Raw genomic sequence first — 15,715 nt, 5'->3', positions numbered from 1 at the left:
TTGAGGGAATGCCAGAGCGATTCGAACAGATAGGATACCCCACTCCCCGAGCTATTGGCTGCTCCGGTTCAGAGACACGAAGGGATTGTTGGAAGCTTGACAGAACTCGACGATGGGGTGGAAAAGAAGAGCAATGATGTGCATCTCAGAGCACGTTGGTTTGTATGCCCCCCTTAAGATGTAGAAGAAGCATGAAGCACGGCGTGCAGCGTCCCACTGTCGAGACACACAGGGTTCAACAAACATTTCGGACGACTTGGTATTGGCGACTCTGGCGGTCAGAGGCTGAGGCTCGGTCCGAACCCAGGAGTCCCTTGGGGACCACCCCAAATGCAAAGGAATGTTTGGTCAGCCAAAGCGTAGGTGCGTCGGTCGCCCATCGCCTCAGCTTACCAGTCGGCACTCGCCGCCAGTGTATGCCACGAACAACGTTTGCCACGAGACGCACAGCCGAACCCAGCTCTGACTCGGTGGCCTTACGCCCTTACCGGTGAGACGGAGCGGTTGAGGGGCGGATGACGGATGGCGGATGGCAGCACGAGGCATCCTCTGACACGCACTGGAAAGATGGGGGAAAGCTCAATGGAGATGGTGAAAGAACTCAGAGTATAACCTCCGCGTAACGTCGGTGTCTCCATTGTGAGATTCGCCCAGAACAGGACCAAGAGAAGGGGGGAAATAGCAGGATGGCGTAGGAGGAGCCGCCAGCCCCAGCTGTGCTATGGCGCCCCGACTCCTCCGACACCGAGAGCTGCAGCACGGCCTGGCATCACCCGTGCAACCCAATTGGTCGCTTTGGCAGCGGCCGGTCCATATTTGTACATAGTATATCCACGTTCCCTTCTTTTTCTGTGACTGCGGTATTCACCTCGGAACAGAAAGCAAGCGTTTGTCGGGCATGTGTGTCCTCCCTCCCCGACTCGTTGTCTGAATCAGCCCATGTCAGAGACTCGGGTGTTTGTAGCCAGGGCTGAGATGCAGCAGGTTCGTACCGCAACGGAGAGAAAGACGAAAGCCAGAGAGAGACTCAGGAGGTGGACGGTGGAGAAGAAAGGTACCTACCAGAGGAATAGTGAGTGGAGAGATTGACAGGCTTCTAACCAAAATAGATGATGGAACTAAGCGCACGAGCCCGAGAAATGGAACGCTGGAACGGAAACATTTGAGCAGTTTTTTCTAGGCCTCTCCGCACAACACACACGAACACGCAGCTGTGACAGCTTTCCGTGCACAGTTGCCAGTTGGGAGCCGTCGCCTCCCGCCTGTGCCTGCTTGTGTCTGTGTCTGTGCCAGTGTCTGTGTCCACCCACCCCAACCTGCATCCACACCCGCCGCCCACTCCACTCCTCTCTACGGTAACCCCCTGGCCGACAGTCCCACGATTGCGCCAGATGATTACCTCACATTACCTAGATCCTGACCCACACCGCGTGCGCTCACTGAAGTCACTTTCAGAGTGCAGTGCCAGGTGGGCTTCTTTCGCCTATCGACCCAAGTAACTCTGGCTGGCAAATCCCGACCTTCCGCTTCCGTCCTTTCCAAGACTCTCGTCTCTTGCCTTCCTCCCCCCGATCGTGCCATTGACTGCCACCGTTTTATCGATTTTCTTCTTCAACCATAGCCTCCCCGGCTCTCATTTTTAATCCTACCTGCTTTTCCATCCGCCTCTTGCACTGCTCCGAACATATTAGTTGTACTCACACACAGACCTTCTAAATACGCACACGCTCGCATCGCAGTCACGGACGCCGACACACAAACGACTCGCGCTACCCACCTTTTTAGTCTTCGTACATAGTCCTCGGAAGCCGGTCTTCTGAAGCCCTCGTAAAAGCTTCTTCTGGTGGCCCAACTGTGTTCGCCGATCCCTCTCACCCCTGTTCGTTCTTTCTGGCCTCGAATATCCGTACTCTTGACAGTTTCTCCCGTATCCTATGGACAGCTAGCCCTACCATGAAGGCTGGAGCCAGATAGTTGGAAACCCCCGACCCCGAGACCGAAGCACGAACCAATATCGAGGCTGGCCCTGCGTTTCCGACCTTTCTTCTGTTTCTTCAACATACATCAAGCGCATCTTTACATCGAGACCACCGATATCATGGCTCCTCCGGCCATCAGAGTACCCGCGAAAAACGAGGGCGGCGGGCCGACCGCCACCCTCGCTACTCCCACCGCAACCCAGTGGGCGACGACGACCCTCAAAGTCGGAGGCATGACGTGAGTTGTCCCCTGCCTGAAAGAGTTATTCTCCCCCCAGTGGCCTGCTTACACATCTTGCTGCCAGATGTGGTGCATGTACTTCCGCAGTCGAGTCGGGCTTTCGCGGTGTAGACGGGGTGGGAAGCATCTCCGTCAGTCTGGTCATGGAGCGCGCTGTCGTCATGCATAACCCCGAAGTCGTCTCTGCTGAGAAGATTGCCGACATTATCGAAGACCGAGGCTTTGATGCCGAGGTCTTGTCCACCGATCTGCCCTCGCCCATGTTCCCAACAAGCCAGGATCTGTTTGACGCAGAGGAGGGTGCCGGATTTATGACAACAACCATTGCAGTTGAAGGAATGACATGCGGCGCATGCACATCTGCTGTGGAAGGAGGCTTCAAAGACGTACCGGGTGTAAAGAACTTCAGCATTTCTCTACTGTCTGAAAGAGCCGTTGTGGAGCATGACCCGTCACTGCTCACGGCCGAACAGATCGCGGAAATCATCGAGGATCGAGGCTTTGGCGCCGAGATCGTGGACAGCGAATGCGCACAGCAGGAGAAGCCCAGAGCCAGCAGCAACCCCACGAGCTCCATCGCCACCACAACAGTCGCCATTGAGGGTATGACATGCGGCGCCTGTACCTCGGCCGTTGAGGGAGGCTTTAAGGAGGTCGATGGTGTTGTCCGTTTCAACATCAGTTTACTGGCTGAGCGCGCTGTCATCACTCACGACACGACGAAGCTCCCCGCGGACAAGATTGCCGAGATTATTGAGGACAGGGGCTTTGGCGCAGAGATTCTATCGACTGCGTTCGAAGCGTCTACACAGGGCAGTGGTGCCTCCTCTACCGCGCAGTTCAAGATTTACGGAAACCCGGACGCCACTACGGCCATGGCTCTGGAAGCAAAGCTTCTGACCATTCCCGGCATCAACTCCGCTAAACTCAGTTTGGCCACCTCCAGATTGACCGTCGCCCACCAGCCCAGCCTCATTGGCCTGCGAGGGATCGTCGAGGCTGTCGAGGCGGAGGGTCTCAACGCGTTGGTGTCCGACAACGACGACAACAACGCTCAGCTTGAGTCACTCGCCAAGACCCGTGAAATCAACGAGTGGCGGAGAGCGTTCAGACTGTCCCTGTCCTTCGCTATTCCCGTCTTGTTCATCAGCATGATTTTGCCCATGTGCTTCCCGAGCTTAGACTTTGGCAGCTGGCGCCTGCTTCCCGGCATTTATCTTGGCGACGTCATCTGCCTGGTTCTCACGATACCCGTCCAATTCGGTATTGGAAGGCGGTTCTACATTTCGGGTTGGAAATCTATCAAGCACGGGTCGCCCACCATGGATGTCCTCGTCATCCTCGGCACTTCGTGTGCCTTCTTCTTCAGCATCATGGCCATGCTGGTGTCCTTCTTCTTCCCGCCCCACAACAGGCCCGCCACTATCTTCGACACCAGCACCATGCTCATTACTTTCGTCACTCTCGGCAGATTCTTGGAGAACCGCGCCAAGGGTCAGACTTCCAGGGCTCTCTCACGTCTCATGTCCCTTGCCCCGTCCATGGCCACCATCTACGCGGACCCCATTGCCGCCGAAAAGGCTGCCGAGGGTTGGGAGAGCTCGACCGTGTCCGGCGAGGCCAAGACCCCCAGCCGCGACGGAAACGCAGCAGAGGAGAAGGTCATCCCCACCGAGCTTCTACAAGTCGGAGATGTTGTCATTCTCCGCCCCGGAGACAAGATTCCGGCCGACGGTATGATGGTCCGTGGCGAAACCTACGTGGACGAGAGTATGGTGACTGGCGAAGCCATGCCCGTCCAGAAGAAGAAGGGAAGCTATCTCATCGGCGGCACCGTCAACGGCCACGGGCGTGTCGACTTCCGCGTCACCAGAGCTGGCCGCGACACCCAACTCAGCCAGATTGTCAAGCTCGTTCAGGACGCCCAGACTACGCGAGCCCCTATTCAGCGCCTTGCTGACACGCTCGCCGGCTACTTCGTACCCGCCATTCTCATTCTCGGTTTCCTAACTTTCCTCGTCTGGATGGTCCTCAGCCACGCACTCAAGAACCCGCCCAAGATTTTTACTCAGGAGGCTAGCGGCGGTAAAATCATGGTGTGCGTCAAGCTGTGCATCTCGGTCATTGTCTTCGCCTGCCCTTGCGCTCTAGGTCTGGCGACCCCCACCGCCGTCATGGTGGGCACTGGTATCGGCGCTGAGAACGGAATCTTGGTCAAGGGTGGAGCTGCTCTGGAGACGACCACCAGAATCACCCAGATTGTCCTCGACAAGACCGGCACCATCACGTACGGCAAGATGAGCGTGGCCAAGATGAGCCTCGTCCCAGCCTGGCAGGACAGTGAGTGGCGTCGCCAGCTGTGGTGGCACATCGTCGGTCTTGCCGAGATGGGAAGCGAGCACCCGGTGGGCAGAGCCGTGCTCAGTGCCGCCAAAGTGGAGCTTGGCATCGAAGAAGAGGCCACCATCGAGGGCAGCGTCGGTGAGTTTATGGCCGCCGTCGGCAAAGGTATCAATGCTCTCGTTGAGCCCGCAACGAGCAACGAGCGAACCCGCTACCGCGTCCTCCTCGGCCACGTTCGCTTCCTGCGTGAGAATAATGTCGACGTCCCCGCCGAAGCGGTCGAGGCTTCTGAGCAGCTCAATGCCGAGGCCAACTCCAGCTCGAAGACCACCTCGACAGGCACCACCAATATCTTCGTCGCCGTTGACGGCCAATACACCGGCCACCTCTGCCTCTCTGATACTATCAAGGAGGGCGCCGCCGCGGCTATTGCCGTTCTTCACCGCTTGAAGATCAAGACAGCCATCGTCACTGGTGATCAACGCTCTACCGCGGTTGCCGTGGCAGCCGCCGTCGGCATCTCGCCTGACAACGTCTTCGCTGGCGTCTCGCCCGACCAGAAGCAGGCCATCATTCAACAGCTCCAGGACCAGGGCGAGGTTGTCGGTATGGTGGGCGACGGCATCAACGACTCGCCTGCTCTCGCGACAGCTGATGTCGGTATCGCGATGGCTAGCGGCACGGATGTCGCCATGGAGGCGGCCGACGTTGTTCTCATGCGTCCTACCGACCTCATGGACATCCCCGCTGCCCTCCATCTCGCCCGCTCCATCTTCAACCGCATTAAGCTCAATCTCGCCTGGGCCTGCCTCTACAATGCCATCGGCCTGCCATTCGCCATGGGCGTCTTCCTCCCCTTCGGCTTCCATCTTCACCCCATGGCTGCCGGCGCCGCCATGGCCTGCAGCAGCGTCAGCGTCGTCGTCAGCAGTCTTCTGCTCAAGTTCTGGACCCGCCCGAGCTACATGGTCGACCCCTCGACCCGTAACAAGAGCCGCGGCTTTGGCATCCTTAGTAGGGTCAAGTCCGTCATCCGTAGGCTCCGGGGCAAGCGGACACAGGATCAGGGCTACGTCCCGCTCGCCAACATGGCGGATCGGGACGAGTAAGATGCCATTGGATCGTTTCCGAGAATTTGGGAGTTTCATTTTGTTTTGTGAATACATGTAAAAGAAGAGTCACAGGGTGTGGTTTGCCTTTTCAGCCGCGGTTTGGATTGAAACAATTTCCCCCGCCTCAATAGAGAAAATTCCAAGGTCATCCGTTATGGTGGTCGGATCAGTCTCTTTCCATCATGGCACGTTCCTGGTTTCCGGCAGTCCTTGATAGCATAGCACTGGGGTCAAATGAGACATTAATTTCCTTTCCATCAACGATACAGGGTAATGACCGAACTAGTGTGTTTCGACCTTGTGTGCTGTCTCTGGATCTTTTTCAAGATGTCCCTGCCACTCTCATCCAACTTTCTTGTTACAGAGATTCAAACTTCGGCAACGCTGTTTCAACCATGTACAAGACCCGATAATGACTTCTTGTTGCGTGTTGTTTTGCATCTTCCAGAATAACTAACCCCATGAGAAATTGTGTACCGTCAACGCCATGCTATGCGATAAATGATGAAACAAGGAGATGCAAGTGAGCCACGACAGTTTCGTGCGCGTGTTTTTCGAAGCAAATCTCAAACGCCAGCAAAGGTCTTGCCCACGATCCGGCTCCCGACAACATCTGAGCCCCCTGCCCTTCCCTCCTCTTCGCTGAGCATCCGGCTCCAAAGCCTCAGCTCGTCGAGGCTGACATTCCTCTTCTCGAGCTCCCACTTGACGCTGCCCGGCAAAAGCAGGGTCTTAGCTTCCGAGCGGCCGGCGGCGGCGGCGATCAGCGGCACGGCGGCGGCGCCCTCGGCCAGCCCCTTGCCGTTGTTTTTGGACAGCATACCGAAGCGTAAGCCGACCTCGGTCATTGTGACGAGGATGGATATGATGATAAGGACGATGATGATCCAGGTGATGTAGCTCATCTTGGCGTCGGCGACTGAGTCGGACAGAATCTCGGCGAGGTCGAGGAAGACGCGGCAGCGCTCGTTGAGAACCTTGATGCGCGGGTCGATCTCAAGGTACTCACGGATGGCGACATAGAGCGGGTGCAGCGTCGGCTCCGAGTCCCAGAAGAAGTTGGGGACGTCAAGGATGTTCGAGGCTGGGAATCGGTTAGCACGCACCCGGACCTTCGTTGGCAGGTTTGCCATGTCGAGACACGAGGGGGGCGAGGACTTACAGAGGTTAATGTCGACGCGGCTCATGAACAGCCGGCCGAGGATCCTGACAATCTCCGTCCTCGTCATATTCAGCTCGCCCGTGAGTGCCAGTCGCTTCGGAACATGCTGCGCGTCGAGCATCGTCTCGCTCATGCGCTCCTCAAACAGGCATAACTTTGTGCTTTGCGCGATGGCGTGGCTGATGGTAAGCTTGACCATGTGATCGCTGCGCGGGAGTAATGTAATCATATCGTTAAAGATGCGCGGCCGCTTCACGTCGTGGCTGTACTCGAAGTGGAATTCCTCCGTCTCGAAGTCGTCCTCGTCGAGCGGGCGCGTGAGAAGCGAGAGCCCGTTCTCGTTCTGTGCGAACGTTAGGTCCGCGAGGATATCCTTCTCTTGGTGCTCTGTGAAGTTCCAGAACACAACGACGCCGTAGGAGAAGAGAAACATCTCGGCGAATAGCTTGGCGTCCGGGATCCGAGCCATAGGCGAGATGTTGAGGTCGTCAGGGGACTGCTCGCGGTGATGGCGCGGCGAGGAGGATCCGTCCCCGTAGACACCATTACCGTTCATGGGGCTACCGTGCATAGGGCTGCCAGTGTCGACAGCATCTTCGAAGTACCCTTCGTGGTAGTCGCGCTGCTCGCTCCGTTCAATTTCCATGTCCAAGACAGTCTTACCGCTTCCGGGCGTCTTGACAATGGGTCGGCTGCGGACGCGGTAGCCCTCGGTGCCGTTCAGAAGAGGCAGCGAGTACACCACGTAGAGGCAGTCGTCGTAGAGCTTCGTCTTGGCGTCGTGCTTGGTCCGGAGAAACTCGGCAGTTGATTTCATCTTATACGACTGCGCCGTGCAGTACGCCGTCAGCCGCGCCAGCTTCTCCTTGCGCTGAACCTTGGGCAGGCGCTCGGCGTAACTCTTGCCGCGGATGCCGCCTCTCTTGCGGAGCACGTCAAGCTCCTCGTCGCGTAGTGGGCGATTCTCCTCAGCTTCGATCTCTCGAGCCATCTTGCTCGCCTCCTCGTCGAGGTCCTCATCGGATCCTGGCTTGTCATCCGTTTCGGGCAGTAGCACAAGCTTCTCGCTGATCTTGGTCGTACGCGACGGCATATTCTGTTGTCCCGTCCTCGACTGTAGATTCGGCAGGCCGGCACTGGCGCGTCGGGCGCTAGCCAGACCGCCGGCGGGACGCTGGACCGGCGGGGCGACACGAGGTTGACCCGAGGGAATGTCGGAGGCGTACTGAAGAACGTTGTCGACAGAGATGAAGCGCATGGCCGGCCGACCCTGGGCGGCGCCTATGCCGGTATTCTGTCGCTGGAGAGAACCCCTTTGCGGAGGCCGTTCTCGCGAGTCGGTCACCTACAGTAGACATGCATTAGTGTCTTGACGGGGGATGGATGTTGAACCGGGATAGGAGGTTGTGACGGACCAGCACCGACGGGCCTCTCTTCGCAGACGCCATTGTTGCGGATGTTTGGTGTCGGTGTGGGTTGCGTTTGGTAAGCTAGAGATTGGGTGTCTCTATTACGCAACGGATCCAAAGGGCATCACGAAGGGTTTGGAGTCGGAATTTAGTTGGCGATCGTAAGTTTCCAATGTTCATTGGATGGTTTCTTCTGGTTGAGTTCGTCGTGGTGCGAGCACTGACATGACGGAAGCAGTCCAGGAAAGTTCAGAGCGCATGCACCGCCACAGTTTCCACTTGTGGCTGAAATCAAAGACATACGTCATTGTCTCTCGGCCCAGTGAAGCTTTCTTTCCCTTCCCAGTACAGAGAGTTCTCTGTATAGAGCACACATAGCATCATCAGAAAACTGAGATGCAGTTATGGTGGATTATTTTGTATCTTGATGCGTCTAAAACATAAGCTTTCGCTCTACCTTCGCCATAGGGACCTTTCGGTATGTCGAGGGGCTACATCTGATGCCACAGGCATGCATTTCAGTCCAACTTGACATTTAGTTACCCGACAATGTTCGATGTTGCACAACATGCACTATCAAGTAAGCCTTTGGTCTAGATTGCCCTGTTGAATGTTGCCTATCGCTGTTGTGAAACACTGTGCTCTTTCGTGGCATGATGAAATCTTGCTAAACAGCAGGCACCTAACATTATATCGAAATTGCACGAGTATTTTAGAAGAGGTACCCTCAGGGGAAGCATGTCATTCAAACATCCCTCGGCACAATAGTTAACTTGCAAGTAAATAATTATAGAGCATGATTTCAAATCTGCATACATAACTTCTTAGGCGTCACTCAAAGCAGGCTGGCAGTGCTGCATATCCCGTTTTGCAACCTTTTCTGCATCCTCTTGCAGTGTTGCACCAGGACTGGCCACTTCTTTTCCCGCACTACGTCCTTCGGGCTCCAAGCCTTCATCGTAGACGGCTCAGTCTCCAGCCCACCGGTTTGGCAATTACACCAGCCGGCAAGCAACCACCTTGCCGGAGTAATGGAGTGTCTCCTCCAGTCGGGAGGAAGAACAGATGCGTCGGAACGGCATACGTTGATGTGTTCAACCCCCCTACTTGACTTTCCTTTATCACCACTGTGCTAAGCACAGCCTGGAGTGGGTGGCTAACCACACACATCAAAATTGAGACTGGCGAAGCATGTTGAAGAGTCGACCGGGAAATCCTCGAACATGGGGGTTTTGCGAAACAGATGTCCTCTGCATTTCCGGGTCGCAATGCGAAGGGACTACCCAGGACCAGGCCACAGACACGGAAAGACGGAGCAGAATGTGCGGAAGGAACTATGAATGCAGCCTCCCCAGGTCAGCAAGGTCAGCAACGTGTCTATAAGAAAGTGCCAGTAATTCGAATCTCGTCATCGTGTGCGATGACCTCCCCTAACGCCTAGCCAGCTTGGTATCTTGCCTAGAATCATGAATGGAACACCAGTACCAACTCCTGCCCTTCACAGTGTAACGAAGAGTCGGCGACATGTCCTCCCCAATGACCTGCCCGTCCGACCCACACAAGTCCTCCATGCTCATCGCCTTCTCATCCACAGGGCCGTCGCTCGCTCCTCGTAAAACGGTCGAAGAGCTCAAGGGTTGCCTCTTTGATGGCTAAAAGTGGCTCGCCTCTCATCGGTACTGAGGCGGCGTCTGTCCCCATCCCTGAGGAGGCTGTCCGTGGACGGGGGGAGGAGGCATTTGACCGCCGCCCTTCATAGCCGTGACATCGGGACGATTCTCGAGAGGCTGGGCAAAGTTGCAGATGTGGCAGACGACATCGGTATAGCCCTTGAACGACAGGGGGATGACGGGCTATGAGATCTGTTAGTCTCAGGATGTCCTATCTCAGCGTCGTCGAACCTTTTGCAGGCCTTCTAAAGAGTGTGGTACGAAGTCAAAATGCCAAGGGAGCAGGACAAACAGGACCACTGTCACAAATCTGTCACAAAAGGGCGGTGCTCCCAAGTGAGACTCCGTCACAAAGAAGTGAGCGCCCAAGGAAATGAAAATAGAACAAAACTCACAATCCAACAAAAGGTGAACCAAGGATGGCTCTTAATGACATGACCAGCCATGTTGCCGCAGTTGTAGCACTGGCAGACCATACCCTCATAGCCCTCAACAGGCTTGCGGAACGTATGCTCGCCGCACACAAAGAAGAAGAACATGTTGTAGGTTGTTGCGCGAGTTTAGCGACTGTAAAGATCAGATGTATGCACACTCAGTCTTTGCTGGTGCGATGAGGTTGCAGGTCCACTAGGGAGGGAGCAGTGGCAAGCAGTCAGTGATGTCTGGGACTGGTTGGATGAGGTTGGTAAGATTCCCCCTGTCCTTGGTAGGATAAGTGCTGGTACAACTGTGAAGTGAGTCTGGGAGGTTTGAATGCTGAGTTGGAGGTGAGAGCTGAGGTGATGAGAGAGATACGGTTGTGGTGTTGTGTCTGAATGCCCCAGGGGAGTTTGAAGAGGGAAGGAACTGTTGGTGGCGGGAGGAACAATTGACAACAGCAGAGGGTGGGCTACCTTGTACTGGGGAGGCTGGCTACCTTAAAGTGCAAGCTACCTTGAGCTGTTCCTTAGCGAGATGCAGGAATCCTGACTGCTGATAGGCCCTGGCTGACCAACAAGAACAGGAAGAGAGGCAAAAGGTTTAAGGGTGGCCCAAGCTTGATGGGAGTTGGGGAATGAATTAGACCGGTTCGACTGATGAGTGGTGGATGGGTTCTTTTTGCAGGAAGCGGGATGAACACTTTTTTTTGTTTGATGGCGCTGCTGGTAGTGTTGTGCCTGTCTTGCGTGTCTTCCGAGGCAGTGCATCCTTGGCGGGCTAAAAGCCTCGAGTCCTTCTTTTTACACTAGCGACACTCACCCAGTATGTCTTTTCCCTAGGGACGTAATCGAGTGACACGGAGAGAGAAGAGACCCGTGACCCATTTGATCCCTTGGCGAACAGGACGTGCTTCCCTACCCTCAATGCTCTTCTTCAATGCTGTAAATTCGGGAGATTATAGGGTTATGCTTTATGCCTTAGCTGCCTGCCACTGCTCATGACGAGAAGCGTAGCTGGGAGCCTGCAGGGCCATCCGTGGATGCCGACATCTATCAGAACGTGACCTCGGGGAGGCAGGGAAACCGCGCCAGTAGCAGCAGCCTTTGCGTGGCCCCTCTGCTTCTCCGAAACTTCCTACTGAGTTCGCTGCGATGTGCGAACACAGTGGCTGAAGGCTGATCTCATCAACTTTATTGAAAAACCTTGAGGTGTGACCTGGGGAGGCAGCCCGCGGACGAACGAGATGCGACCAACCACTGGCGGGTGGCATCAAGTCGCAGGTCTCGCCTCCACTCCAGTCCGATGTTCCCGCTTGTACGCGGTAGGGCCACAGAAGACAGCATCTCGCGTTCTGCAGACTCAAGGTACGTACTGCGTGTACCCAGGTACCCACTCAAGGCGGCCCCATCTTTCGAGAGGCGATGAAAAAGCGTCATCCCGGCCGGCCCCACGGAACCAACCTAACACCGACCTCCGTCCCGTCCAGAAAAAAAAGTACTCGCAAAGCGACGGATCACGAAGCAAGCAGACAACCGCACACGACAAACTCAAGCCCACGACGCCGTAACGTGACTGCGCAGAGACGTTGAGGCCCTAGCCGCAGCTAGAATCTGTACAACATCCCTTCCAAAGTCATACCCATAGCCCGGCGACACCAACTACTCTGCCCGTCGACCCCCACCCATGCGCGAAAGCTCACGATAGCTTCCCTTATCCCCCCCCCTCCAAAAATATGCTCTACGACCTCAATATCCCGTGGTCCCCGACCACGGCGTCTACCGATCTCTCCCGCACGATATCCTTCGCCTCCTCGCTGGGCTATAAGATTCTCGCCCTGAACCATACAATAACGCCGCCGATTCCGTCCCAGATTACCAACCCGCTACCAAAGTTCCCCTCGTCTCCAACAGCCGCTCCTGCCACGCCTGGAATCGCCTCCTCGCAGCAGCCGCAGGTGCAGCAGAAGAAGCAGCCTAATATTCTCCACCGCGTGACGGTTCTCCTCTCCGACCCCTCCCAGAACTACCGCCTCCCCGCCCTCGCCGCCGCCTACGACATCCTCGCCGTGCGCCCCACCACGGAGAAGGCCTTCCAGGCCGCTTGCCTCTCCATGGCCGAGCCCTCCCTCATCTCCCTCGACCTAACGCAGCACTTCCCCTTCCACTTCCGCCCGAAGCCGCTCATGGCCGCCGTCGCCCGCGGCGTCCGGTTCGAGGTGTGCTATGCCCAGGTCCTGACCGCCCCGGACACTCGCGCCAGGGCCGTCTTCGTCTCCAACCTCGCCTCCCTGGTGCGCGCGACAAAGGGAAGGGGCATCGTCGCGAGCTCCGAGGCGCGCTCCCCGCTGGGCCTGCGCGCCCCGAACGACGTCGTGAACCTCCTCGCCGTCTGGGGTCTCGGCAGCGAGAGGGGCACCGAGGCGCTAGGGGTGAACCCGCGCGGGGTCGTCGTGAACGAGGGCATCAAGAGGAGCGGCTTCCGCGGGGTCGTGGACGTGATTGAAGTCGGCGGGCGTGAGGACGACGTCAAGCAACAGCAGCAGCAGCAGCCGCGGCAGCAGGGGAAGAAGAACGGCGGCAAGGGTAAGGGGGCCAAGGACGTAAAGCAAGGCGAAGGCGAGGACAAGGGCAACGGGCAGAAACGCAAGACACCGGACGAGTCGGGCGACGGTACGCAGCAGACGATAAGCAAGAGACAGGCCAAGAAGTTGAGGGTGGCATTGAAGGAGAAGGAGAAGGAGGCGACATAGGAATAGCCGCCTCTCTTCCATGGCAAGCTACATGATGACGAATATGAGATTGGAGACTGGAGAAAAGTTGATATTGGGTCGGGCGGAGACGTTGTTTACGCTTTATGATACCCCACAGAAGAAACAGAAAGGATGGGCGGGCGTCAACGCCGGCAAGCGGTTTTTATTTCTCCCTTCTTTTCCATTGTCAGCGATGGGCGCATTCGGGACAACCACATCGAGATGCCACAATGGGACACGATATTTCATGGAAGGCAGGGTCAGCATGTGGAAATCGTGAGACTTGCTCATCTTCCATTTGAAAAGATGCTACAGTATGTGTATATACAAGGGTGTGGGATAAGGGGGATAGTGAAGTTATTTTGCGGCGTTTGCCCATTTTTGTGTGCGCGTTCCCAAAAGAAGTGAATTATGTACTGCTGGGGGGGGGCGTGGTGTCCAGAGTGGGAATGTGTGTCGGACGCAAGCTCATTTCCATGCCACCAACTTCTCTCGACGCCCTCTTTGCCGTTCATGTGAAGTTGTAGAGTCCTACCCGCCGCGCGTGGGAGGCTAGATAGGCGTGGGGTAGTCAGGCGTGGGAGAAGATGAGTTGAGAGTCGTTTGTGCTGTCGCGTTGTCTTTTGTCTGGGTCTCCCAACCCTTCCCTTCTCTTTCTCCTCATATACCAAGAGGCCAGGGACTTCCCGTCCCCCTCTCCCTTTCGGTTCCTTCTCGCCCATTAAAAACCCTTCCGGACTACTTCGAACACGTCCGTGTCATCGTCCCCAAAATGCCACACAAAGAATCGAAAAATCTAGGGTATTTCGTATGCCGCTGCTGAGCCACTTTCATGTCGTCAACGACGTTTGCCATATCCTCGCACAACGCTCGTGTGCTTCATCATCTCCCTCGACAACCCCTCCTATCGGTCCAGCACCCATCCCCGCCTCTTCCGATTAAAGCTTCCCCTCCAGTATTAAAGACAAAGACAAAGACAGACGCTGTGTAAGTGTCCAAGGTCGAACATCGAACGTCAGGAACATCAAAATATCGCTCTCGGAACACCGGGCTCGGTCGGTGCCTGTCCTTTTTCTTCCGTTTCCTCCTACGACTACGACGAGGGCGGCGTCTCGCGGGCCTGCAGCTGGATCGTCTGCTGCAATAGGTTGCCGAGCTGCAGGGACTTGCTCAAGTCGAGGCCGCTGACGGCGAGCTGCGGCTGGATAGGGTTCGCGGCGACGGGGGGCGTGGCGTCGGCGGCGGGCTGGTTGGCCGCGCTGCCTCGGAGGCCACCCAGGTTCAGAGACGTCGTCGGGCTACCACCCGCGGCCGGGTTGCCAACCTGCGGGAGGGCGGCCGGGGGTTGAGAGGCGACGGGGGTTTCTGTAGCAGGTCGTGTTAATCTCTTGGTAGGCATCTCACACGAAACACCCGATCAGGACGGGTGCGAGAAAGACTTACCGGCTGCGATGGGAGGGGCGCTTGCTACAGGCGGCGGTGAGGACGAGGACGAGGACGAGAGACCGGCAAAGGGCGGCGGCTGAGGGGGCCCAGGGATGACGAGACCGGGTTGCTGCGATGCCGCCGGGGCTGCCGCGGGCGCTGCTGGCGGTGCAGCGGGTGGCGCGGCCGGGGGAGGAGCGGCAGGCGGCGCCGTCGTGGTGACCAGTTGCGTGACGACTTGCGGAGGCCTACGATGTTGATTAGCATTCACACTCGACCATCTCTCACCTCGCCGCGGGGGCGAGTTCTCTCGAGAGGTTCCTTACGGGGCTGCTTGAGTGACAAAAATTGTCAGCGGCGCCGGGACCGAGGCGTTCTGGTAGATGGTCTTGGTGACAGTGACTGGCGGCGGGGGTGGGGGGCAGCTGGCGGCGCCGCCATTCTGGTTCCCTCGGTTTCCGTTGAGAGCATCCAAGATGCCGGCGATGATGTTTCCCTGGCCCGATCCACCCCCGTTTCCTCCATTACCCAGGACCGCGCCGGCGTTTTGGAGGTCCACCGTCTTCACCTCGACCGCCGCGGCGCCGTTGCCCTCGACGTTGACGTTGCCGCTTCCATCGATGTTGATGACCTGTCTCCTGTCGACGACCGCGCCCTGCTTCCGTGTGAGAATCCCGTCCAAGTTCGGGGCGTCGAGTGAACGTACCTGGGCAATATATGATAGAGCTGCCACGGCGAAGAGTAGACTATGCCTCATCGTGGGCTCGAGAAGAAAGGCTGGTGACCGTTGTGCGTCTCCAGCGTTTCTCCGGGGGTTGTATTCCTTTTCAAGTGTGGTGTGCTTATATCTTTCTTCGTTTTCTTTTCCTTCCTGTAAAGAGCGTATTCAACAGACCAGCCGTCGGTGAAGTTTCGATGGGATCAACCCTAGGATCGAAGATACAGCAAAAGAGTGTACGGGTTTCTAGTGGAGAGTGTGTCTCCCGCAAACCTTCGCGATTACGAAAGGAAGGGAGAGAGTTACGGGCAGACAGGTGGCGGCCGACCTGCAGAACATTGCCCGAAAGAGTTCAACGAAGATAGGATGGCCGAGACCCCGAGTAATGAGGGTGTGCGGGTACTAAGAATGGACGAGGAATACGGCCAGGACGAACACGGGCCAGAGTCCAGAAGGGGGGAAGGGGGTGGGGAATGCGACGAATAGA

The 15,715-nt window shown here is 56.8% G+C and overlaps 6 protein-coding genes across 6 annotated transcripts; 3 read left to right on the top strand and 3 right to left on the bottom strand.

The window, feature by feature from the left end:
* Positions 1-939: 939 nt before the first annotated feature.
* On the top strand, positions 940-1,180 carry CH63R_05990 (uncharacterized protein; the record flags this gene model as incomplete). Its single annotated transcript, XM_018300965.1, is given in 2 exon segments — positions 940-1,054; positions 1,074-1,180. 2 exon segments carry the CDS (start codon positions 940-942, stop codon positions 1,178-1,180), a joined length of 222 nt encoding a protein of 73 aa, XP_018158815.1.
* Positions 1,181-2,098: 918 nt separating this feature from the next.
* CH63R_05989 (Heavy metal translocating P-type ATPase) lies at positions 2,099-5,672 on the top strand (the record flags this gene model as incomplete). The annotated part of the gene is made up of 2 exons (XM_018300964.1): positions 2,099-2,217; positions 2,285-5,672. The coding sequence occupies 2 exons, from the start codon at positions 2,099-2,101 to the stop codon at positions 5,670-5,672; spliced, it is 3,507 nt and encodes a 1,168-aa protein (XP_018158814.1).
* A 569-nt stretch (positions 5,673-6,241) lies between these two features.
* CH63R_05988 (Sporulation protein rmd8) lies at positions 6,242-8,285 on the bottom strand (the record flags this gene model as incomplete). Its single annotated transcript, XM_018300963.1, has 3 exons — positions 6,242-6,759; positions 6,838-8,182; positions 8,253-8,285. The coding sequence occupies 3 exons, from the start codon at positions 8,283-8,285 to the stop codon at positions 6,242-6,244; spliced, it is 1,896 nt and encodes a 631-aa protein (XP_018158813.1).
* A 1,631-nt stretch (positions 8,286-9,916) lies between these two features.
* CH63R_05987 (Ribonuclease p complex subunit) lies at positions 9,917-10,455 on the bottom strand (the record flags this gene model as incomplete). Its single annotated transcript, XM_018300962.1, has 2 exons — positions 9,917-10,099; positions 10,312-10,455. 2 exons carry the CDS (start codon positions 10,453-10,455, stop codon positions 9,917-9,919), a joined length of 327 nt encoding a protein of 108 aa, XP_018158812.1.
* Positions 10,456-12,068: 1,613 nt separating this feature from the next.
* On the top strand, positions 12,069-13,085 carry CH63R_05986 (RNase P subunit p30; the record flags this gene model as incomplete). Its single annotated transcript, XM_018300961.1, has 1 exon — positions 12,069-13,085. The coding sequence occupies one exon, from the start codon at positions 12,069-12,071 to the stop codon at positions 13,083-13,085; it is 1,017 nt and encodes a 338-aa protein (XP_018158811.1).
* Positions 13,086-14,178: 1,093 nt separating this feature from the next.
* Positions 14,179-15,267, bottom strand: CH63R_05985 (uncharacterized protein; the record flags this gene model as incomplete). Its single annotated transcript, XM_018300960.1, has 3 exons — positions 14,179-14,450; positions 14,529-14,758; positions 14,837-15,267. 3 exons carry the CDS (start codon positions 15,265-15,267, stop codon positions 14,179-14,181), a joined length of 933 nt encoding a protein of 310 aa, XP_018158810.1.
* Positions 15,268-15,715: the final 448 nt, after the last annotated feature.

Source organism: Colletotrichum higginsianum, chromosome 4 (assembly GCF_001672515.1).
Source record: "Colletotrichum higginsianum IMI 349063 chromosome 4, whole genome shotgun sequence".
NCBI classification, from domain to species: Eukaryota; Fungi; Ascomycota; class Sordariomycetes; order Glomerellales; family Glomerellaceae; genus Colletotrichum; species Colletotrichum higginsianum.
This window is presented reverse-complemented; position numbering and strand designations above follow the sequence as displayed.